Source organism: Phodopus roborovskii, unplaced genomic scaffold (assembly GCF_943737965.1).
Source record: "Phodopus roborovskii unplaced genomic scaffold, PHOROB, whole genome shotgun sequence".
NCBI classification, from domain to species: domain Eukaryota; kingdom Metazoa; phylum Chordata; class Mammalia; order Rodentia; family Cricetidae; genus Phodopus; species Phodopus roborovskii.
In genome coordinates, this window is record NW_026126513.1 from 408,813 (window position 1) to 433,763 (window position 24,951).

Consider the following 24,951-nt stretch of genomic DNA (forward strand, 5'->3'; position numbering starts at 1 on the left):
AAAAGTCAACATTATATGCATATATATGAATACTATTCATCTATAAAGAAAAATGAAATGATAGAATTTGCATAAAAAAATGGATGCAGTTGGAAAATAATATAGTGAGAGACAAACACATGTAAATCTTAGCTTGTAATTTTTATCTGTATGTATCATCTGACTACAAATGTATGCAGATGTCAGGAAGCTAGTCAGCCTCCCAAGAGAGGGAAAAAATCATTAAGAGGGATGAGTGGGATGGCAATAGAGCACATGAACTGGAATTGGATGGGGATTCTGGGGGGGTAAGGAAGTTTCCTTTAGAATGTGGAATAGGGAAATGGGGGAGGGAATAAGCCTGGGGAAGTGTCAACCAAAAAAAATGTGCATGAAATTGCTTTAGAGAAACCAGCTACATTGTAATCAACTTTTTAAAGATTCAAAAACAACAATTTTTTTTTAATGGAAAGATTTTAAAAGCAAGCAAGTCAGAGTCCTGTAGACATGATGGTGGTCTTTATGACATGGCATGAGGTGAGTCCCTCAGCCATTTGTATGCCATCCAGCTGAACAACATAGGCACATCATTGTACATCAGTGTACATTGTTGTAAAACCATCATCCCAAAAGAAGAGTGGGAAAATTCCAGACAAAACAATAGTGTGCTTTTCTCTTTAGGACTGGTTATTTTCAAAATGCCAAAATATTTTCTCAACCAATCAAATGCTCTCTACCCTTGCTCTTATTTTCCATTGCCTGTGGTCTGTGCTCTAAGGACTTGGCAGCACCCGATAGGTTTGGGTACAGGGTGCAGGTGCCTGGGGAGCACTGTGTGTTCACTGCACACAGGTAGACAGCTGAGTCACTGTGCTGCAAGTCTCTGATGTGCAGGGAAACATGCAGGCTGGCTTTATTGAGATGAACCCTAAATCTACCGTCTTCCTTTTCACCATTGGAGAAGATGGACATCAGAGCCATGGGGCCTTTCCCTGGATGCTGTCTGTACCACCAGAAATACTGAGAATTCTGATCACTGTAAGTGCAGTTGAGGGAAGCCATGGCTCCCTCTGGGACATTGAGGGATTCCGGAGTCTGCTGCACCTTCTGCTGGCTGCTCACACCTGTGCAGAAAGACAAAGGTCAGACAAATAAGACTGGATACATATAAATGCTAACTCCCCAGAACGGGTTTGCCGTGGGCCTCCCACCTGCTTTGTTTCAGCATGAGAACATTATTATTTCTACCCTCCCTCCTAAAATATGTGAACTCAATTCCCTAGCATACAGCAACATTAAGTTCCCATAGAAATGGTCAAACTCACCCTTCAGTTGAAGCCAGAGTACCACTATTGAAACACTTAAGGGATGCATTACTGTTTTCAATGAAGATTCACAAGTTGAAGTGATCTATAACAAACAGACTGGCATTAGGGAGTTCAAATGCTTCTGATGTGGAATGCAGGAAAAAAGAAAAACCCCAAACTGTTCATCCAATTAGAAAGAAGGTCATAGTTTTCACTGACACACAAAAAGCCCTCCTTCTTTCTCTAACCTCCCTCACAACTCACACAGGCACAAAGGACTATGGGAAAAATTGCCTCTGAATCTCTGAGAAGACACTGCCATCATGTGGATTCACCTTAGTGTCAAATATTTTAAGCCATTACTCTTCCTATGTAGACGATTAAAACAAGGAATAGTGTTGCATATGAGGAGTGTAAGACATTTGTTCAAGTTTATGCATGAGCGTACTTACACATACATTTTCCACCAAATGACAGCTTATTTTCAGCAAATAAGTTATTTCACTAGTCGTTTTTGTAATATTTCTTCTAAAGAAATTCTCACAATCAGATAATACTTTATGTTCTTTATCTCTTCTCAGTGTCAACTCATGGAACCTTGTATTGTTTCTTCACCATCAATATTAATTTTTATATACTTACAAATATCTGTTTAAAACAAAATAGCTTTAAAAGAGGCTCAATACATATAACACCAGCCCATAGCCTAGCTACATTTTATGTATGTATTTGTCTATTAATTCATTCATTTATTTTTGTACATTTTATGTGTGTTTGTGTTTGTGGGGGTGGTATGGATGAACACATCAGTGTATGTGTAAACATGAGGTACATGTGGATAGGTTAGAGGTCAACATCAGGTGTTGTCATTGTCTTTGATTACTCTTCACTTTGTTTTATTAAGGCTTTTAAAAGGAAACCCTGATCAATCAATTAGAAAAAGAACTGTCCTAGATTTCACTGCTATTTCAACAAGTCCTTCTCTTCTTCCCTGCCTACCCTCTCTCATACACAGACACAAACAAACTTGAGAAATTGCCTCTGGGTCTTTCTGAAGCTAGAGCTCATCATCACAGGCTGCCTTGTCAATGAACTCCACAAACTGTACTGGCATGTCCTCACCAGTGCTAGGGCTACATATGTGGGTCCAGTAATGGATAGTATATGTGTTCAGGGTATCAGGACACAGTTCTTCATTCTGGTGAGACAGGAACTTCACTGGTTAAACCATCTCTCCAGTCCCTATTTTTTATTAGTAGTCATATTTATACAAAATATTCTACTTATTGTAACATTGAAATACACAAGTATAAGGTATGTTACTAATATTCACTCATTTGTAATCATTGGTGGTCAGCTGAGTAATTCCATAATTTGGTTAATATGAACGGTATCAAAACAGCATGGTGAGCATATATCCTTATTGTGAACTTAGTTTGATTCCTTCAGATGCACAGCTAGGAGTGGTAAAGCAATTTGTATTTGTAGGGGAGTTTTAGACAAGAAACATCACACTAAATTCCATAATGGTTTCACTAATTTATATTCTGATCAACTACATACAAGAGTTCATTTCTCATCATGTCCACAACATCATAACCTTTTGGGTTTTTCGATGATAGCCATTATTTTGGAACTAAGTTGGATTTTTAGCATAGATTTTATTTGGTCAGCTATTTCTTCAGTAAGATAATACTAGAAGTGCTTGGAATTCTCCATAGACCAGTAACAAACAGCTGTAGCAGGGAAGCTGGTGATCACCTAGTGGGTACTGTGCTCCATTCCTGAGACAGAAAATAGAACATCCTAGGAAGACAAAAAGTGGAGCTGTGGAGAAAGCAAAAGTATAAGCTTTATCCACTGGAAAGGGAGGGTAATTAGGACTAATTAGCTAACTGGGCTTTGGCTAGGGAGTTTTATTGGGCCTATGCTTCTTCTTCTTTCCACTATTAATCCTGTTAAGGTACCCGACCCCTTGCCTTCCCACCAGATCAACTCAAGTTTTCTTCTGGGAAAAGAAATTATCATATCAAGAAGTTTTCTTTTGCTTTCTCATCTGTCCATACTCCTCTATCTTTTTCTCAGCCCCAACCATCAGAGAACAATACACTGTTGTCAATGATAGTGTCATGATTGCTCTAGCTACTAAACCTGTTGCTCCAAGTGCAAGCTCTGCAAATGGTTTTTCTTTTACTTTTTCTTTTTTTTTCAACACCTGGGAAAAATTTTTTTAAGTACTATAGTAACTCAGGGCCCTGCAACAGGTACTTAAGATTTATTCATCAATAAACCAATCCATCTAATCTTTGACCTATGCCAGTATCTGCTCACAGCTATGGAGACTTTCTACACTATTGGTTTCTGTATATTCTTGGGGTATTTCCCACCAGGGACTGCATTTTATTTTCTGTTTTTTTTTTATTTAGGTAAAACTCATGTGTAGAACAGTTTATTGTAAGATAAACCCATTAATTCTGATTGCATTTAAAGAAGATGGAACTCATACCTGGAACTGTCAATGAGGTCAAGAACATATGACTAGATGGGCTATAGAACCTAGAGACAACCTAGTACTATTCAGCTAAGTAGATTGAGCCTTATAGTGGCTCTTAATGACATGTTGCTATATCAATAAATCAGGACATCACACAACCCTCATTTAAAGAAGTTTCTTTTTATAGTAGATGGTGAGTAACATTGAGACGTATAGCTGGTCTATGTGTGGAGAATGAAAGACTTTTAAATTCTCAGTCATAATAGGATGTCTATATGCTAACCCTTCTATTAAGATGCATTACTCTTCACAGAAACAAGAATGGAAGGACTGTGAGAGCCACAAGTAGTGGATGACTTCAAGGACACAGTGTTTTATGAGTAAACTAGGCAGATACATATAGGAACTCACAGAAATTAAGGCAATGTGCACAAGACCTGTGAAAGCTCAGTACAGACAACATTCTCATAGAGAAAAAAGACATGAATTCCCATCCCTACCTGAAAGAAATTGGTATTTGATAACTGCCAGGAGGAGAGTTAGTTAGTTTTCTTTAATGGTGCCGTCCTCGGTGTATGGACCACATAGAAAGGTGGGCTCCACCTCCAAGAGTAGTTTCCAACACAAACCATACTTTATGAGAAAGAGGGAGGAGAGTTAGAGACAACAGGGAGAGAGATAGAGAGTACAAAAGAAGAAGGAGGAGGAGAAGAGGAGGAAGAGGAGGATGAAAAGGAATAGGAGGAGAATGTACACAAGGTTGGTGAGGTAGGAATGTAGGGTGGATCTGAGAGGAGTTGAGGATGGAGGGTGAATATGAATAAAATTGTATTAAATCCTCAAAGAATTAATAATCATTTAATTTAAAATTGTTTTTAGCATAGATTAAAATTAAATGAAAAAAAAATCAGGTGTTTCTTTCTTAAGGCCCGTGGATCAAAGAGATCTCAATAGCAAAGAACACAGTCTAGGAGAGATTTTGCAGATGATTGCAAAGACAGAACAAGATTATTAGAAAGTCTCCAGATCTTTGTAGGTTTTGGAAGCTTGGTCTTGACCCCTTTTCTTATCACTCCTCCCTATCTGCAACTGGATTCCAGGAGTTTGGCTCAGTGTTTAGCTGTGAATGTCTGCTTCTGTTTCCATCAGCTACTAGTTAAGGGCTCTATGATGGCATATAAGTTAGTTATCAATCTCATTATCAGGGAAGGACATTTAATGTTGACTTTTCACTGTTACTTAGATTGTTAGTTGGGGTCATCCTTGTAGGACTCTGGACATTTTTCTAGAGTTAGTTTTCTCTTCAGACCTATAATGGCTCCCTCTATTATGCTCTCTCTCTCTCTCTCTCTCTCTCTCTCTCTCTCTCTCTCTCTCTCTGTCTGTCTGTCTATTCATCCCCCAACTCAAACTTCCTGGTCCCACATGTTCTCCTCTCCTCCCCTTCTCTTTCTCCTAGCTCCCTCTCCACCCACTGCTCTCCCCCATCCCAATATGCTCAGGAAATCTTGTTCCTTTCCCCTTCTGTGAGGGACCTTGTATGAATCTCTTAGGTTCCTCCTTGTATCCTAGTTTCTCTGGTGGTGTGAATTATAGGCTGACGATCCTTTGTCTATGTCTAAAATCCATATATGCATGAGTATATACCATGTTCCCTTTTTTTGTGCCTGGGTTACCTCATGCAGGATGGCTTCTTCAAGTTCCATGCAAATTTCAAGATTCCATTGATTTTTTTCCCCACAGAGTAGTATTCCACTGTGTAAATGTGCCACATCTTTATCCATTTTTCAGTTGAGGGGCATCTAGGTTGCTTCCAGGTTATAGCTATACAAATAATGTTGCTTTGAACATTGTTGAACAGACGTCTTTGTTGCATGGATGTGGATCATTTGGGTATATGCCTAAGAGTGGAATTGCCAGGTCCTATGGTAGTCTGATTCCAATTTTCCTAAGGAACCACTATACTGATCTCCAAAATGTCTGTACAAGTTTGCCACATAGAGACTGTGGGAAGCTACAGCCCCAAGATGGTGCCTGGCTGGATTTCAGGTAGTCCGGAGCTTAGCTGTAAACAAGCCTTATTTGGAAGTGCTTGATGGATCTGGTGCACTTCCTCCTTCTGTGGCCTATCCCGGATCGCCAGGTGGCATGTGCTGATTGGGCAGTGAGCGCATATTTAAGGGTTCTGGAGGGCAGGCATTCTGCCTGGAGGTATAGAAGGAAGTGAGACATGAGTTATGGTATCCAGTTTTTCAGGATAATGCAGGGCAACGCTATCATGAGCCTATTGATTTTAAAACGATTAAAGCACTTGCTGAATCAGTCTGCACTTATGGGATAACTTCTGCTTTTGCAATAGCACAGATGGAAGCTCTTAATTGCCACATGGTAAAACCATTTTGAAGAGTAATGCCACCTGGATTAGAGGTTGATGGCCTATAGCCTAGGAGAGGGGTAACTCAACTATTCCCCTGCAACCCAGGTGGGCTCCTTATTGTAATCAAAACCCAGCTCAACATGGAGCCTCTAATCCTTTTGTGTTTGTGATTGATTAGCAATAGCACCTTTGCAAGCTCTAGTGAGAGAATGCTAAATTGTATGCCTCAAGTATGCTTCTATTCTTTATGTTGGGATGGAGGAAAATTTCCTTTGGCCCTTGTGACCAGAACGCCCAGGTATGTTCCCTGTTCCTGTAGAGAGCCAAGCATCATGACCCTCTTTAGACAGTGGAGAGATTTTGGAATCACTGCTGCTATCATGGTTGCCATTACAGCTGGAGCTGTGGTAGCCACCAAGGCTGCCATCACCATGCATTCCACTGTCCAGACTGCAGCTGCCTTAAATAACCTGTCAGCGAATGTAGCCATTGCTTTGGACATATAATCTTCCCTTAATGCTCAATTAAAAGGTGGTATTATGTTCCTGAATCAACGAATTGATCTAGTTCAGGAACAGATTGACAGTTTGTGGCAGTTGGCACAAATAGGATGTGAATGGAAGATGACCTCTGTGCCATATCAAAAGTATTCGGTGGCTGCCAATATGTCTAACCAGCTTTCTCAGTATCTTTTAGGCAATTGGTCCGGCAAATTTGATAAGTTAATGCAGGACCTGAGACTTTCCATCGTGCATGTGAATTCCACCTGGATCGACATCTTGGTTGCAGAGGGAGTATCTACATGGATCACTCAAGCCATGAACCACCTAAAGGAATGGGCAGGAATGGGTGCCCTGGGAGGGGTGCTTATCTCAGTCAGTCTCATTGCTTTATGGTGTATCTGCAGGATGAGGGTTACACAGCAGAGAAGTAATGCCATGATTGCACAAGCCTTCACAGCCCTGGAGGCAGGGCAATCACCTCAGGCTTGGCTAACTGTGTTAAAAGGCTAAGCAGTCATTCACGCTCAGGATGCGAGACGAAGTACTGCACTTGAGGCCAGCTTCTAGTGGCTTCATGGAGGGAAAATCTGAATGCATATGGGTTGGTATCATAATCCCATCTTTGAGAAAAGATACCGGAAAGGTGTGGCACCAGCTTGACTGATAACTGGGCATGGGGCCATTACAATGTCCCTTGTTCATCAGAGATCAGATATCTCCCCTTGCCTGTTGCCTTTAAAACAAAAAAGGGGGAACTGTGGGAAGCCACAGCCCCAAGATGGCACCTGGCTAGATGCCAGGTAGTCCGAGTTTAGCTGTAAACCAGCCTTATTTGGAAGTGCTTGATGGATCTGGTTCACTTCCTCCTTCTGTGGCCTATCTGGGATCGCCAAGTGGCATGAGCTGACTGGGCAGTGAGTGCATATTTAAGGGCTTGCTGGGGCTCGGGGAGACAGATATTGATGATTCCTCCTAGAAGGCATCACCCCCCCATGTGGAGTGGGGGAGGCTGTATGGGATGGGTGGGGTTTCAGGGGCATGGCAGGTAGAGAGGGAGGGAGAGAGAACTGGGATCAATATGTAAAATAAGAAAAAATATATATACACAAATCTTTAATTTTGTCATTTCTTTACCAGCGTAGGCATGAATACCTATATCCTCTCCCATCATTAGTGACTATGAAGAAATGGTGTCTAATGATTATTTGCTCCTACTAATGTACCTCTAATACTGTGAGAACATTCTAAATTTATATTGCCTGTGTAAGATCAACAATTCACAATGGTTGATATTATATAATGGTATACATATAATTATTCACATTTATATTTATTCATATATACATACTCAAATACATAAGATATGAATATAATCTGGAGAATATACGTATTCTTTTACTCCAACCACTTTATGTTGCAAAGTTCATGAGTATTCTGTGCAAAGGTTTCATATTCATCATTTTCCTTGACTTTAGCCCTGATGTTCTGCCTCCTGTGTGACCCACTAGACTGGAGAGGCTTTCCACTAATCCTGTTAGTTAAAAAATATCTCCATTTCTAATGTCTTTATAAGATTTTAAGTTTTTTTTGACAGTCAACTTTTATAATAGAAGCATTAAAAAAATAAACATTTAAAATATTACCTGTAAATAAATCCACTGAATTTTTGTTCGATTTATTTACTTTTATATCTCTAACTTCAATTCATGAAAAAAATGGGCTTAATTGAAATAAAATTACATCACTTCACCCTCCTTTTCTTCCCTCAATTTACTCAGTTATTCTCTCTCAGACCCCACTGAATTCCCCAACTCTCAAATTGATAGCATTCATTTATTATTATTGTTACAAATGTGTGTGTGATTGTATGCATATATATGTGCATATGTATATATATATATGTATACACACACACACACACACACACACACAGCCTGCTAATTTTGTGTTTGTTGCTTATGTGTGTATGGCTTGAGAGCTACCCATCTGCATTTGACAACCAATAAGCGTCTCATCCCTGGGAGAGACTAATTCTCCTCTCCCAGCAGTTACTTGATGCTTATAATTTTATGTCTGGGATTGACACTTGAAAGTTTTCCTCCTTCTTTCGAAACATGCCTATTGATATTGGCGTGGTTCTGGTCTTGCTTATCCAGCCATTTCTAGGAAAGACTGTTTCACAGCAGCCATCCTGGTATTCTGCCCCTTGCAGTTGTTATGCTTCCTCTTTAGTCATGTTCCCGGAGCCACAGACACAGGAGTAGATGTATGTATTAGGGCTGGACTTCCCACCCATAATCCTCTCTTCATGTGTCCAGTTGTACTTTTGCTTTGTTTTGTTTTGGGTGATAATTAGAATAACGTACAGAAATGTACCTTTGGAAGCCAGGCCAAGGAGTGCTGCTAAGAGATCACCCCAGCAATAGATCGAGCACAAGAGTTTTATTGGTGGAAGGTGCAGTGCTGAAGGCCATCTAGAAATGAAGACATGGGAGAAAGATAGAAACAGACAGCAAGCCAGACCCGGAGACAGAGAAACTGGGTGAGAAGACAGGAAAGACCGAACAAGAGAGAGCCATGAAGTCCAGAGGGACTTTCAAAGGAGCTTGTGTTGGGACAGTGACAATGAGCCACACTTGGCGGCAGCAGCTGAGGATACAAGCTGCTGCAACCTGCTGCAGCTGAGCTGAGCAGAGAGCCTAACTTACATCAGTGATGACCTATATTTTCTCGAAAGAGAGGTTTCTTTGATGAAGGGCAGTAACTGCACTTGTCTGTGAGTAAATGGATAAGATTTGGAATGTAGTAAGAAATTCCGCTCATATAGCAAAGTGGTGGCAGTAATTATTTTCTATGGTCCATGACCTCACCAGCCCAGGAAGCATGCCGGGTTTCCAGTACCAGGCATGATTTTCCTCATGGTGGACCTTAAGTCAAATAGGCAGTTATTGGTTGCCAGCAACCTGTGAATGTCCTTATTGTACCCTTATGGATATTTTAGCCATACTAGCAATTTCCATGGTTCATAGGTGAAACAGCTGATTAGGTAATTTATCATTTTATACATTGTCCCTTGGCAGATTGCATAGTATTTTCTGAAACCATGAAGGATAGACCACAGAAAAGAGCTTTTCAGTCCTCTGTCCTAAGTGTGGGTTGTATTTAGCAATAGTGGCTTCAACCCTGAGAGGCAACCCTGAGAGGCATCAGTAATCTATATTATTTTGGGAGTCACTTAGACTGAAACCCCAATTAACCTTTCAAAAGGAGATTCTTCATACCAAGTACTGTTATTTTTGTTAGTCTATTGTTCTTGTGGGGTTACTGTCAGAAAAATGGCTTAATTTCCCTTAAGATGAGGATGTGCTTATATATAAAGGAACAATACCATATTCTTTTATTGAGATTTATATATTATCATATTAGGATAGATGTTATCTTATTCCTATATATGTTTAAGATAATATATGTTCTTTTATGATATGTGTATCTTAAATATATATGTATATATATACATTATAAATATACAACACATGTAGATATGTGAATATATAAGATATGATATATGCAAATATAAGTGTAGGTAATGCAGAATAATATGATTACTTTAACCATTATCAAAGAACCCTCGTATTCAGCATTTCTAGTTCCTTATTGATAAAGTTTTTATATCCTTAATAGTCCACATTATTTCATTAAGTTATTTATTTGAGTTTTCTTGGATCACTCAGGACTTTATTTCTGTTCACTATTACCTTTTTAGAGAGTTTATTTGGGAATTCATGAATCCCTTTACCATCTTCATGGTTATTTTTTGATTCAAGTTCTCCAGTTTCATTTAACTTGTTCTCATTAGGGACCACTAGAACATGCTGCTTTTTTTTGTTTGTGTGTTTGTTTGATTTTGTTTTGTTGTTGTTGTTGTTGTTCTTTTTAAGAGAGGACATATTGTCTTGAGTTTTATTATTCTGTTTTTCCTATGAGACCTTACATCTACAGTTAGGTTGTTGGTTGTGTCTTTGATATGACATTTTAGCTCACTGATGATGAATCCTGAGTTGAAGCTGCAAGGTGATGGATTAGAGGGGTTTAGAAGGGGCGGAGCCACACTGGAGCTGGCTCAGTCTTGCTGAGTGAGACCCAGAGGACTAAACCTTGCAGTCAGGATTCCTAGGGGAAAGGTGTTAGACTTGTGTAGTGTCTGGCTTTTTTATACTGAGTCCAACACAATCGGCTGGGGCTCTGTTGGAAAATGTCCTGTGCTGTGAGCAGAAAGACAAGCCAGTCACTCTAAATTGCTATCAAAAAGGTTAGCATCTACAAAGGTGGTCTGCTTGGCCTTTACATGAAGATGAGAAATATATTTATTTATGGACATTAATTACTACTTCTGTTTACACATGTGAACAAGATGCCTATGATGCAATTCAACAATAAGAACTCTTGTGAAATAAATTAGTGCTGCACGCACAGATGACTAGTGAGTGTGGGAAGAACCTTGTAGTCACAGCAGAGAGAGAATGGGAAGATGGTTTTACCAGTCCATTGGCCACAACAGCAACCTTTAACTGTATGTTTTTAAAGTAAAATCTCCCAAGTGAAGTCTCCTGTGATTTCTGGGAGACACAATTTCATAGCAAAAGGACTATGACAGAGTAAGAAGAGGACTATGTCAGCGTAACAGGAGGATTATGATAGAGTAAGAGGAGCAGAGTATGATAGAATAACAGGAGGCCTATGACTATGCAAGGGTTATATAACGTTACATAGGAAGACCAGCAAAATCTGTAGATTCTTCACAGAAGTGACTCCGGAGCTAAGATTTGAAGTTGGCAGAGCTGGTTTATGAAGTTTTCTGTGGAGAGTGTTTCCTGTTGGAAAAGAGTTGGACCCCATCTGAGAAATTCAGAATGCTGAACAGAAACCAGCATTGCTGCTACGGAGAGCTGGGACCTAGCCCCACAAAAAGCTCACGTTGACAGTTCAGGCATGCACAAATCCTGTGGAACATTGGATATTACAGCCTGAACTCGGAGTTGTATTCTAGAAAGATCAGAAAGCCATTTAAACACCGTGTGAGAGTGTAGACCGCATCCCGTTTATGCTACATATATTTTGTGTGACGGCATATGGTGTGTGCTTGCCCCTCCCCTCAAGCACTGAAACCACTTCTGAGACTCTAGAGAGCCAGCTGCCCTGTGAGTGCCCCGAGGTCTCCAAAGTTCCACCCTTGCTTCTCACACTCTTGTGTTAGTACGCTAGCCCGGTCTTACTAATAGTAAAGGAAAACTCTCTCTGCACAGTTGAAGTCCCTGTCCTCTCTGGGCTTGTGCTGCAGGCCTGGCTTTGTCCCTCTTCCTTCTCTATAGGTATACTAGGTATGGGGACACTGAGCTGTCCTGTCACCTCTCCATCTTTCAGAAAACATTATGCAAAAGCCGTTTGTGGGCATGCCCCATTTCTTGAAATTTGCTATACAGCAAGCTCTACCAGAAAGCTGTGGAAGAAGATGTGGAGGACAGACTTCTAAGACAAGCAGACAACTTGTTAGTCACAGGGCTTTACTGGGGGATCTCAGGATCCATAAGAGACAGGTTTCTGTCAGATTGTGCTTTGGTCCCTCCCAATCAAGAGCAGAGGATGGAAGACTCTGCTTCTTGTTCTTCAGCTGTGGCTGTTTGTTTGACTTTTGTGCCAAGTGAAATGGAGAGGCACACAGCACAGGAACCAAAACAATCACAGAGGCAGGAGCTCAGCAGCCAGGCCCCTGGTGCTGAGTTTGTGTTCGGCCCCCCTTGTGGTTTCTGCCACTGTGTCACTCAGAGCACAGTAGTACACAGCCGAGTCTGACTCCTGGACCGAGGCTTTCTGCAAGTGGAAGGAAGTGGATCCTTTGTCATATGTAGCTTCAAAACCTCTGCTGCTTCCTGTCTCATCGGCCTTTGAGACTCTGAAGAGGAGCTGTGGACCTTCTCCGGGATACTGCACGTACCAGAACAGGGTTGGGTAGCCCGAGGCTGAATAGTTGCAGTATATAGTAAGAAAGTCCTTTTCTGAGAGAGTCAATTTACCGTATGTCTGCATCACTGAGTCTCCATGGGTCCTTGCTGGAGAAAAGAAAAGAAAAGAGATATGTATGTCACCTTAAAGTCAAAGAAGCTTTTGGATAAACTTAGTACTCAAGACTTTGTTGATATAAAAATGTATAAAGTTTAAATCACTTTACTTACCAAGTATGAGGAGTATCGCAGTCACGAGGCCTGGAGAAGAGTCCATCTTTAGTGGCATCTATACAATGTTCTAGATGCTTAGCATGTTGAAAACAGAATGAGTCTTAAATTCACACAGGAAATACCATAGTGTTAGGGCACTGCGCCCCCTGGTGGTCAGAGAGTGAACAGTTACATGTGGCAATATTTGCTACAAGACAAGGAAATAATGCATTTGGTTGAGGGCCACTGCTACTTCAAAGGTCAAACTCTCTCTGTTTTAAGTGAATGCCAATTTCTTTTTCTTTTGGGGGGGTGTGGGCTTGTCGAGACAGGATGTCTTTGTATTGCTTTGGAGCCTGTTCTGGAACTCGCTCTGTCGACCAGGCTGGTTTTCAACTCAAAGAAATCCCCCTTCCTCTCTGCCTGCCAAGTGCTGGGATTAAAGGCATGTGTCACCAAGCAAGGTCAGGAAATGACAATTTTAAGGCATTTTTGAAGGAAGTTTTCCGGGGCAGATGTCACATTGTATAAGAAATACTCACAAATTTCAGAATTCCAGTACAAATGTAGAAACACATAATTTATTAAACTCTATGGAGTGATCTGAACTTTTGAAAAAGGTTACCCTTTGCTCTTAAAACATTTCCTCCTAACACAAACTGACTTGCTCTCCTAGCTAAGTCTAAATAATGAACTTCACTTTCTGCCTTTGCCACACTAAGCATTTAGGTTAAACTCCACCTGTTTAAAATACGAATTTCCTTCCTCGAGCCTACTAGAAAATCCTGGTTTTAAATGTAACGGAGATGCAAGCTCTTCCACTTTCTTGTTATCGTGTTCATGGCTGTCTTCATGTAATTGTTCAGATGTTGTTCCTGATAATTGTTTTATTATCTTTATGGGTGACTTTATGCCCTAAGTCATTAAATAACTAAATCTGTGGCCACTATGTTTATGCATCTTCTATAACTTTTTCTTCAGTAGGAAAAACCAGCACCACGAGCTTTACTCTTGGACCATGGTTACTACAACCTCTTTGTTTTAAAAGAGAAACACAATTAAGCAGTGAGCCATGTTTTTTTTTTTTTTTTTTTTTTTTTCATAGTTATCAGATGCGGGGTAAACAGACTTGCTTCTCTACAGGAAGGGTACACAGAACCCAGGTTGTAATAGTAAACAAAAGTTGCAGCTTGGGTTACCATCCTGATCTTTTTAGTTCTGATGTAATTATATATTTTAATTACTAATTTTGAGATTATTATTTAACCACAATAATTCTCCATTCCCTTTTCTCCCTCCAAATTCTCCCATGTATCCCTTTCAACATTCCTTCAAATACATGGCTATTTTTTTAATTAATTATTATTTCATGGGTAGAAGTATATGTGAATACATATATATACATATATATGTGTATGTATATATATATACACATATATATATATATATTCCTAAATACAACCTATGCAAACCATATAATTTTATGTGTAGGTTGTTTTCAAGGGTGACCATTTGGTGCTGGACTGCCAATTGGTGTGTTCTTCCTTGGGTAAGACCACCCCTCTCTTGTCCCCAGCTTTCCTCAGTTGCCTACACCTCTCTGTGCAAGGTTCAGGCCTCATGGGCTGCTCCAGTCCACTCTGGCATGTTCAATGGTGCCATCTTTGTTCAGTTCATGTTTCAATGGGCATGTTGACGAGACTTCTGATATCAGCAAGAGACACAGTCTTCCAGAAAACTCCTCAATCCTCGCCTTTTACAGTCAATCTGCCTTATCTTCTGCAGTGTTCCTGGAGGGTAAGGTGCAGATCTATTTTGCAGATATATTCCTTGGGACTGGGATCCATAACCCTGCAGTTTGATTGGTTGCACTATACTTTAGTGGTCTGCTGGAACAGTTTTCTTGATGAGGGGTGAAGACTACAGTAATCTGTGGGTATAAGGACAATTATTTATAGCTTGTTTTTAGTGATTATGTCTGGAGCAACAAGTAGAGGTTAAAGATTCTCCTTTAATTACCATGACTTCACTCATACTTTATAAGTTAACTAGATTTCCAGTACCAACCAGACATGGGATCACTACTATGAGGTGTATCTTCAGTCTAATGGGAGAAATGTTGGGTACCATTAAGATGTGTGTGTGTGTGTGTGTGTGTGTGTGTGACATTACTCATTACTACACCAGTGAATTACTGTGCCAAGCAAACTGGTAATATGGGGACATGTTGGATTTTGTCAAAGGCCTCTTCTATGTCTATGAGATGATCATGTGACTTTTGTCTTTAAGTACATTTGTGTATTTTATTGCTTTTATTAATTTGTATGTTTTGAGCTATCATAACATTTCAGAGATTATGCCAATATAGTTGTGGAATATAATCTTTTTCTTTTTTAAAACGTATGGCTTTATTCTGTTGGCAATTATATCACTGAATATTTCTGAGTCTCTGTTCATCAAGGATATTGTCTTGTGTGAATTATAGGCTGGTGATCTTTGATCTAGGTCTAAAATCCATATATGAGTGAGTACATACTGTGTTCCTTTTTTTGTGACTGGGTTACCTCATTCAGGATGGTTTCTTCAAGTGCCATCCACTTGCCTGCAAATTTCAAGATACCATTATTTTTTTCTGCAGAGTAGTATTCCATTGAGTAGATGTGCCACATCTTCATTAACCATTCTTCAGTTGAGGGGCATCTAGGTTGCTTCCAGGTTCTTGCTATTACAAATAGTGCTGCTATGAACATAGATGAACAGAAGTCTTTGTTGCATGGATGTGAATCCTTTGGGTATATGCCTAAGAGGGGGATTGCCAGGTCCTGTGGTAAACTAATTCCCATTTTCCTGAGGAACCGCCATACTGATCTCCAAAATGGCTGTATGAGTTTGCACTCCCAAGAGCATGGAGGAGTGTTCCCCTTTCTCCACATCCTCTCCAACATGAGTCATCATTGGTGTTTCTTTTTTATTTTATTTTATATAACCAAGTCCATTTAAATGAAAACAAACATTTATAGACAATATTTGGAAACTTGGGCATTGGTCTTTCCAAACTACTTCCTGCTGGTAAGGGATGCTGTCATGGGGGATTCTAAGAAGATTCAGAAATCCTGGCTGTTGTCTGTAAGGCTGTTTGTTCAGCTGTTTTAAATGTAGGATCACCTGGTACTCTGTTTGAGGTGGTATGGCTTGATCAAACCACATTAGTCTGGAAGGAATCCACATCTTTTCATTTTCTGTGGAAACAAAAATAGAAATCCTTTTCCCCAGTAACTTGTCCTTCAACTTAAATTTTGGAGTCAAAGCATTTTTTTTAATTTAATTTATTATTTTACATGTCGATCCCAGTTCCCTCTCCCTCCCTCCCCCTTTCCTTCCCTCCCTCTCTCCCTTTCTCCCTCCCTCATTTCCTCCCTTTTACCCTCTCTGCCCTCTCACATACACTCTAACCACCCTCTCCTCCAATCCCCCCAGCCAGATTCCGTATGAAGGGAATGCCATCCAGTTGGGATCATGTAGGTCAGACAGGTCATGGGAAGTAGGGACTAGGGCTTCTCTCCTGTCTCTAGATTAAGGCAGATATCCCTCCATGGGGGATGTGTTCTCAAAGTCCTTTTGTGCACCAGGGATACATCCTGGCTCCACTGTCTGAGGTCCCTTAGACTGCTCAGTCCTTCTGGCTGAGACCCATATTCAGGGGGGCATGAATCAGTCCCATGATGGTTTCCCAGCCATCAGTCTGGTGGCCCATTAGCTCCTCCTTGTTCAGGTAAGCTGTCTCTATGTGTTTCTGCAGCCTGGTCTTGTCCTCTCCATCTGCATCTGAGTTCTACTTCAACTCAGTGGTTATGTATGGATGTTTGCTCCTGTTTCCAACAGGCATTAGTTGAGGGCTCCATGGATAAGTTAGTTGTTGATCTCACTCTCCGGGAAGGGCATTTATGGTAGCCTTTCTATGGAATCTCAAATTGTTAGTTGGCAGCAGTCTTGTAGTTCTCTAGACCTTTCTTTGTGTTCAATTTTATCTTCAAACCAATATTGGCTTCTTCTTTTATGTTCTCTCTTGCTCTCTCTGTCTCCCTCTCTCTTTCCTGTCTTTTATTCCTAACCAGGCTCAATCTTCCTGGTCCCACATGTTTTCCTTTCCTCCCCCTCGTTTCCTCCCACCTCTCTCTCCATTCCCTGGCCACCCCCACTTCCCCTGAGCTCTGGGGGACTTGTCCCTTCCCAGTTCTGTGAGGGACTTTATATGAATCTCTTAGAATACACCTTATATCCTAGTTCCTCTGATGGTGTTAATTATAGGCTGGTGAACCTTTGCTCTAGGTCTAAAATCCATAGATGAGTGAGTACATACTGTGTTCCTCTTTTTGTGACTGGGTTACCTCATTCAGGATGGTTTCTTCAAGTGCCATCTACTTGCCTGCAAATTTCAAGATACCAGTTTTTTTTTTCCTGCAGAGTAGTATTCCATTGTGTAGATGTGCCACATCTTCATTAACCATTCTTCAGTTGAGGGGCATCTAGGTTGCTTCCAGGTTCTTGCTATTACAAATAGTGCTGCAATGAACATAGTTGAACATGTCTTTGTTGCATGGATGTGAATCCTGTGGGTATATGCCTAAGAGGGGGATTGCCGGGTCCTGTGGTAAACTAATTCCCATTTTCTTGAGGAACCGCCATACTGATCTCCAAAATGGCTGTATGAGTTTGCACTCCCACCAGCAGTGGAGGAGTGTTCCCCTTTCTCCACATCCTCTCCAACATGAGTCATCATTGGTGTTTCTAATTTTAGCCATTCTGGCAGGAGTAAGATGGTATCTCAAAGTTGTTTTGATTTGCATTTCCCTGATAGCTAGGGATGTGGAACATTTTCTTAAGTGTCTTTCAGCCTTTTTGATTTCCTCTACTGAGAATTCTTTCTTCAGTTCTGTACCCCATTTTTAATATGGTTATTTGGTGTTTTGTTGACTAGTTTCTTGAGTTCTTTGTATAGAATTCGGATATAGGATTGGTGAAAATCTTTTCCCAGTCTGTGGGCTGCCGTTTGGTATTGTCCACTGTGTCCTTTGCTTTACAGAAGCTCTAAGTTTGAAGAGGTCCCATTTATTAATTGTTCCTCTCAGTGTCTGTGCTCCTGGAGTTATGTTCAGGAAGTGGTCTCTTATAACAATTTTTCAAGGGTAGCTCCTACTTTCTCTTCTAAGAGTTTCAATGTGGCTGAATTGATGTTGAGGTCTTTGATCCATTTGGACTTGAGTTTTGTGCATGGTGACAGACATAGGTCTATCTGCAGACTTCTACACACCCTCATCCAATTGTGCCAGCACCATTTGTTGAAGATGCTGTCCTTGCCCCATTGAATAATTTTAGCTGGTTTGTCAAAACTAGGTGTTCATAGGTGTGTGGCTTAATATCAGGGTTTTCAATTTGATTCCATTGCTCTACCTGTTTATTTTTATGCCAATACCAGGTTATTTTCAGAACTATAGCTCTGTAGTTAAGCTTAAAGTCAGGAAAGGTGATGCCTCCTGAAGTTCTTTTATTGTATATGGTTGTTTTGGCTATCCTGGGTCTTTTGTTTTTCCATATAAAGTTGGTTATTAGCCTTCCAAGGTCGGTGAAGAATTGTGGTGGGATTTTAATGGGGATTGCATTGAACCTGTAGATTGCTTTTGGCAAGAATGTCATTTTTACTATGTTTATCCAACCTATCCAAGAGCATAGGAGATCTTTCCATTTTCTGGTAACTTCTTTAATTTCTTTCCATAAAGTCACAAAGTTCTTATTATATAGGTCTTTTACCTGTTTGGTAAGTGTTACACCAAGATACTTTATGTTGCTTGTGGCTATTGTAAAGGGTGATGTTTCTCTGATTTCTTTCTCTGTCACTTTGTCATCTGAAAAAACTAGGGTTACTGATTTTTTTGAGTTTATCTTGTATCCTGCTAGTTTGCTGAAGGTGTTTATCAGCTGTAGGAGTTCCCTCTTAGAGTGTATTGGGTTGCTCATGTAAACTATCTTATCTTCTGCAAATAGAGACAGTTTGAGTTCTTCTTTTCCAATTTGGATCCCCTTGATCTCCTTTTGTTGTCTTACAGCATTAGCTAGAACTTCTAGTATGATATTGAAGAGATATGGAGAGAGAGGTCACCCTTGTCTTGTTCTTGATTTTAGAGGAATTGGCTTAAGTTTCTCTCCATTTAGTTTGATTTTGGCAGTTGGTTTGCTGTCTATTGCTCTTATTATGTTTAGGTATGTTCCTGTTATCCCTGACCTCTCCAAGACCTTTATAATGAAAGGGTTGAATTTTTTGGAAGGCTTTTTCCGCATCTAGGGAGATAATCATATGGTTTTTCTTTTTCTGTTTGTTTATATGGTGGATCACATGTTTAGATTTTGTATGTTAAACCATCCCTACATTCCAGGGATGAAGCCTATTTGATCATGGTGGATGATTTCTCTGATGTATTCTTGAATTCGGTTTGCCAGTATTTTATTGACAATTTTTGCATCGATGTTCATCAGGGATATTGGTCTGTAATTCTCTTTCTTAGTTGTGTCTTTGTGAGGCTTGGGTACCAAGGATATTGTGGCCTCATAAAAAGAGTTTGGTAATGAACCTTCTCTTTCTATCTTGTGGAACAATTTGAGGAGTACTGGTATGAGTTCTTCCTTGAATGTCTAGTAGAATTCTGCGCTGAATCCATCTGGTGTTTTGTGTTAAGGATTTGTTGGATTTATGATTTTCTTTAGTCGATGAATCTATTTCTTCTAGTTTATATTCTGTGCCTGAGATTCTCTCTTCCATCTCTTGAATTCTGTTGGTTATGCTTGTGTCTGTAGTTCCCGATTCTTTTGCCCAGTTTTTCTATTTCCAGCATTCCTTCGGTTTGTGTTGCCTTTATTTTCTCTATTTCAGTTTTCAAGTCTTGAACCATTTACTTCACCTACTTAATTGTTTTTTCTTGGCTTTCTGTACTTTCCCTAAGGAATTTGTTCATTTCTCCCCCCCAACCCCACTCCACGAACTCCCTGGTTTTGGCCCTTGATCCTGCTGCTCCAGTCTCCTGTCCCCATCGAGAGCACCCTTGGAGCTCTGATACACCCTCACCCATTCCCACCGCGAGCATGCCCCCCCTACCCTGTGCTCTACCCTAGCCATGGTCCTGCTGCTCTGGTTGAGTACTGGGACAGAAGGTGGAGCCAACAGTCCACCCTACTTCGGAGACTTCTCAGAGCATCTCTGAACACAGGATACCTGCCTATCCACTCGGGACCATCGGTAATTTTGACCTGCTTGGGCTCTGACCCCACCTTCCAGTCCTTTGCTGGAGTCCCGGGCCCCTCCCAGAGATCCTCCTATCTCTGCGGGTCCACTCTGAGTTCCTGCCCGCAAGATCCTTGACCCTCAAATCCGGGCCTCTGCTAAAGAAAGAGGCCTCAGCTCTAGAGTTCCAGTTTCCAGTGAGATGCGACTGTCCTGCAAAACCTTCCCAAGTTTCAGCTCAGCCTTTGTCCTCTTCTGCCAGCTATTGGCCAGAGGTGAGTCTGGGCCCAATCGGGTCTGCCTTTCCCCTACAACCTCTCCTCCCCACCACCGAACTCCCTGGGTTGGCCCCTGATCCTGCTGCTCCTGTGTCCTGTCTCCATTAAGAGCACCTTTGGAGCTCTGATACACCCCCCCACCCATCCCCACTGCGAGCCTGCCCCCGCCCACCCTATACCCTTCTCTGTCCATGGTCCTGCTGCTCTGGTTGAGCACTGGGACAGAGGGTGGAGCCAACAGTCCACCCTAATTCAGAGACTTCTCAGAGCAATTCTGAACAAAGGAGACCTGCCTATCCATGTGGGACCACCTGTAATTTCCTTCTGCTTGGTCTCTGACCCCCACCTCCAGTCTTCTGCTGGAGTTCCAGGCCCCTCCCAGAGATCCGCCTATTTCTCCGGGACCACTGTGAGTTCCTGCTGACATCTTCTACTGGAACCTAATCATTGACCCCATCCCTGGGTCCCTGTCTGTGGAGAGACCTCCTAGAGAGCTTGGGCCACACAGAGCAACAGATATTGAATCTCTGACCCACACAAGCCCACCTGGTAAGTACCATAGAGAGAAGGGGAGACCCCACCAACACCTACTGGAAGAAGCTATGGGAAGAAGGCAATACAAGAAAACACCTAACAACAGAAAGACACGCATGACACCACCAGAATCTAGGGAGTCTACACCAACTAGAACAGAACACAAAAACAAAGCAGAGGAAGCAGAAGAGAACGACTTAAAAATTACCATCTTAAAAATGATAGAGGCCCTCAAAGGAGATGTGAGAAAATCCCTTAAAGAAATGGAGGGAAAAAACAAACAAAAAAGTGGAAGAAATGTACTTTGATTTTTTTTTATCATTTACTTTTTTTGTTGTATCTTTGCCTGTTTTGGTTATTAGAACAATATTGTTTGCAAAGAACAAGTTTTGGGGTTCTCCTTCTCATTCTCTTCATTTTCTTCAATTGTTCAAGACAGACTAGACATAGACCTTTTTAAATATCTGCTAGAATTCTGCTTTCAGGACATCTGGTTCTTCCTTTTGTTTTTAATCTTAGCAGTATTTCAATACTATTTCAAATTCCTTGTTTGTTTTGGGTGTTTAGGTTGTTGACTTCTTGATTAATTTTGATGGTTTGGCTTCATGTCTTTTTTCTATGTTTTTAACTTAATGGAGTTCATCTTTTTAAACTCTTCCTTTATAGTGTTCTGAATTTTATTAATGTCTGTTGTAATGTTTTGCTGTTTACTTTTGATGCTGATATGTTGGCTTTTATCTTTCTTTCTGTGGTTGACTTGTCAATATGTTCATCTTCTGAAAGGACCAGCTTTTAGATTCATTAACTGTTTGATTGTTTGCTTTGTTTCTGTTTCATTGATTTCTGCTTTGGCTTTTCTTATTTCTTGCCAACAACTGCTTATGGACTTTGATTGTTCTTTACAAATTTTGAGTTGCATCATTAAGCCATTTATATATGCTTTTTAAAAAATTTTAATGTAGGTATGTAAAACTGTAAATTTCTCTCTTTCGACTCTTGCAGTATTTTTTTTAATTTTCATTTAGCTCAGGGATTTTTTATTTATATCTTAATTTCTTCTTTTATGTCTTCATAATTTAGTAATGATTTGTTTAAAACCCATGAGTTTGTGTATTTACTGGAGGGTTTAATTTGGAGGGGTATTGGATTGAAACGGAACAGTTATTTACTTATTTATTTACTTTTTTGGCTACCTACCTACATTTTTGCTCATATACAGAAACAAAGGCTGCAAAATACAAGTATATATTGTTTCATCCACATTGAACATCAATGTATCTCTTCAAATATTTGTCATCTCTTTATGGTAAAAACATTTTAAATCCTTTCTTCTGTACTTTTGAAATGTATAGCACATGCTTGACATCTTAATCATCCTACAATACAATGGTACACCAGGACTCCTTACGTTTAGTCCCCGCACCCATTCATCTGTCTTCCTCATTGTTTTGTCCTTCTTCTCTCCCAGGACTCTGGTAACTACTAGCTATTTTCAGTTTCAGTGTTTCTGGCATTGGTTAATGAATAAAGCACTGTTGGCCAATTGGAATGCAAGATAGATGGGACTAGGAGACAAGGAGGAGAGAGGAAGGAGTAGGGAGGAGATCCAAGATGGTGGACTGACAGAGAGAATGCCAGCCCCTTTCTCCAGTAAGATGAGACCAGGTGTAAGTACTTAGATTAATAGAAATGGGTTAATATTTAAGAAGGAGCTAGCCTAAAAGAAACACTAGTAACAGGCACACAGCTTTATATCTAATACAGCATCTCTGTGTGTTATTTGGAGCTGGACCAGTGGTGGGACCAGACCTGTAGGAAAAACCTTACACTTACCATAATGGCGCCGCAACGTGGCTAATAAGAACTTCCACTTAAATCTTAAGAAAAGTTTAGAAAAGGGTTTTAGAAACAAAAGAACAGAGACAAGCAATGCTTCTTGGTATCAGCATTTTTCTCAGTTGGACTCTTTTGCTAGAAACTAGCAGTGATTTGCATAGCTCCTTTAAGGGAGGTTTTCAGACTCAGCATAAGTGGAAAAAAAAAAACCCGCAAATCTTTTAAAGAGCTCTGCTAACAACTTATGGTATGTACGAGAGCTGGCAATGGCAGTGACCACATCTCCAAGCTCGCAGCATGCTGCTGGATGACAGCGTAGACCAAGGCAGTGAGCACAGCTCTCAGTTCTGGTGGTAAAGATACCCGCCGCCATCTTTAATATACCGGGGCTAATACAACCATGGCTTTCATTTTAACATTGTTGTTGTTTACCAGATAAAGCTTCGTGGCCACAAAAAGATAAAGATTTAGAGTAAAGACAGATTCACATTAAGAAAAACTGCTAAAGGTTTACAGTGTGTTTTAAAATATATGTAGGCTTGGGAGAGAAAAAGAATAAAATGGTTTTAAAAAGACAGAGAGTAGCTGGGTGTGGTGGCACACTTCTTTGATTCCAGCACTCTCGAGGCAGAAGCAAAAAGATCTCTGTGATTTCAAAGTAAACCTGGTAAACAGAGTTAATTCCAAAACAGATAGAAGTTACACAGAGAAACCCTGTCTCAAAATATGAAAACATAGAAGTAGAAGAAATAAAGTAATAAAAAAGCCAAGTAAAGATGGAAAGCGCAGACAGAATCTGGATACTGTACAGTATTACATTGTCTTTGTATCATTTGGCTGCTGAGGAAATAACAACAACTGTTAAAAGAAATGCTGCTAGATTAATTCAATTTATATATTTTAAAAATGCTTTGATTCCAAAATTTAAGTCCAAGGACAGGTTACCAGGGAAAAGGATTTCTATTTTTGTTTCCACAGAAAATGAAAAGCTGTAGATTCCTTACAAACTAATGTGTTTTGATCAAGCCAGACCCCCTGAAGTAGCGTCCCAGGCGATCCAACATTCAAACAAGTTGGGACAAGACAGCCTTACAGACTACAGCCAAGATTTCTGTGTCTTCTTAGGATCCCCATCACAGAACCCCCTACCATCAGGAAGCAGTTTGAAAAGAAGGACGCCCAAATTCTCAAATATTGTTTATAAATGTTTGTTTTCATTTCAGTGGGCTTGGGTACAAATGCTTAATGACCACAACCAATCTTTTTAAAGGCAAAAAGGGAATTATAGTATAGATATGAATACCTTGTTTTGGAATGGATTTTCATTTATTGATACAATTTAAGTCAATTTTGTAATATGTATATTTCTTTCATTTAGGTATTGTGTTTTTATAGCTCATTTAGAAATGTAATGCATAATGTAGTACAGATTATAGATAATTACCTATGATAGTCAAAACTTAGAGTTAAGTAAGTTAGGTTTTCAAGATACACCGCGATGTATTTGAGATGGATTTGCATTCTTCAAACATTTCAAAGACCTATAGAATATGGCATTTAAAATGGTTTAGGGTTTTTCTTGATAGTGAGACATGCCTGCTTCTGGAAACACCGCTTGTGTCAGAAAGGAAGATCGACATCAAAGAAAATAGTTATGAAACTTGCTTCTAATATGGCAAGATTAGCCATTTGGGCAAGATAATGTTCTTGCCTGGACTGTTTGACTCTATGCTGTATAAACTAGACATGCAGGACCAACAGAAAAGTGACTGCTGATTCAAGATGGACATTGCTACAGAGTTCCTTCTTCATGGAAGAGTCTGCCAGACATTCTACAGGACACAGAGAAAGGTGACTGACAAACTGCCAATTCAAGAGGACAGTTTAAAGTTCCCTGCTTTGCTGAGGAGTCTGCCAGACACACTATGGCCTATAGGCTGAAGATGGAACATTACAAGAGAACTTCGGGTGACTAACCAGGCAGCAAGTTGTTCCTGTCAATTCTAGAGTTTATATATTATCCTTCTGTGATCTTTGATGCAGTTGAAGACAGATAGTTATGGTTATAGTTTTCCTTAGTTAGGATTAAAGATAAGTTACATTTAAGACTTTAGACTCACAAAGATAGGATAGACGATAGAATAGGTTCTTTAAATCT

At 40.2% G+C, this 24,951-nt stretch overlaps 2 gene segments (V, D, J or C); both read right to left on the minus strand.

Annotated features, from left to right (window-relative positions):
* Positions 1-693: 693 nt before the first annotated feature.
* Positions 694-1,353, minus strand: LOC127230565 (T-cell receptor alpha chain V region 2B4-like). The segment is given in 2 exon segments: positions 694-1,103; positions 1,305-1,353. Coding segments are annotated over 2 exon segments (459 nt in total).
* A 10,913-nt stretch (positions 1,354-12,266) lies between these two features.
* Positions 12,267-12,948, minus strand: LOC127230554 (T cell receptor alpha variable 9-2-like). The segment is given in 2 exon segments: positions 12,267-12,767; positions 12,891-12,948. Coding segments are annotated over 2 exon segments (429 nt in total).
* Positions 12,949-24,951: the final 12,003 nt, after the last annotated feature.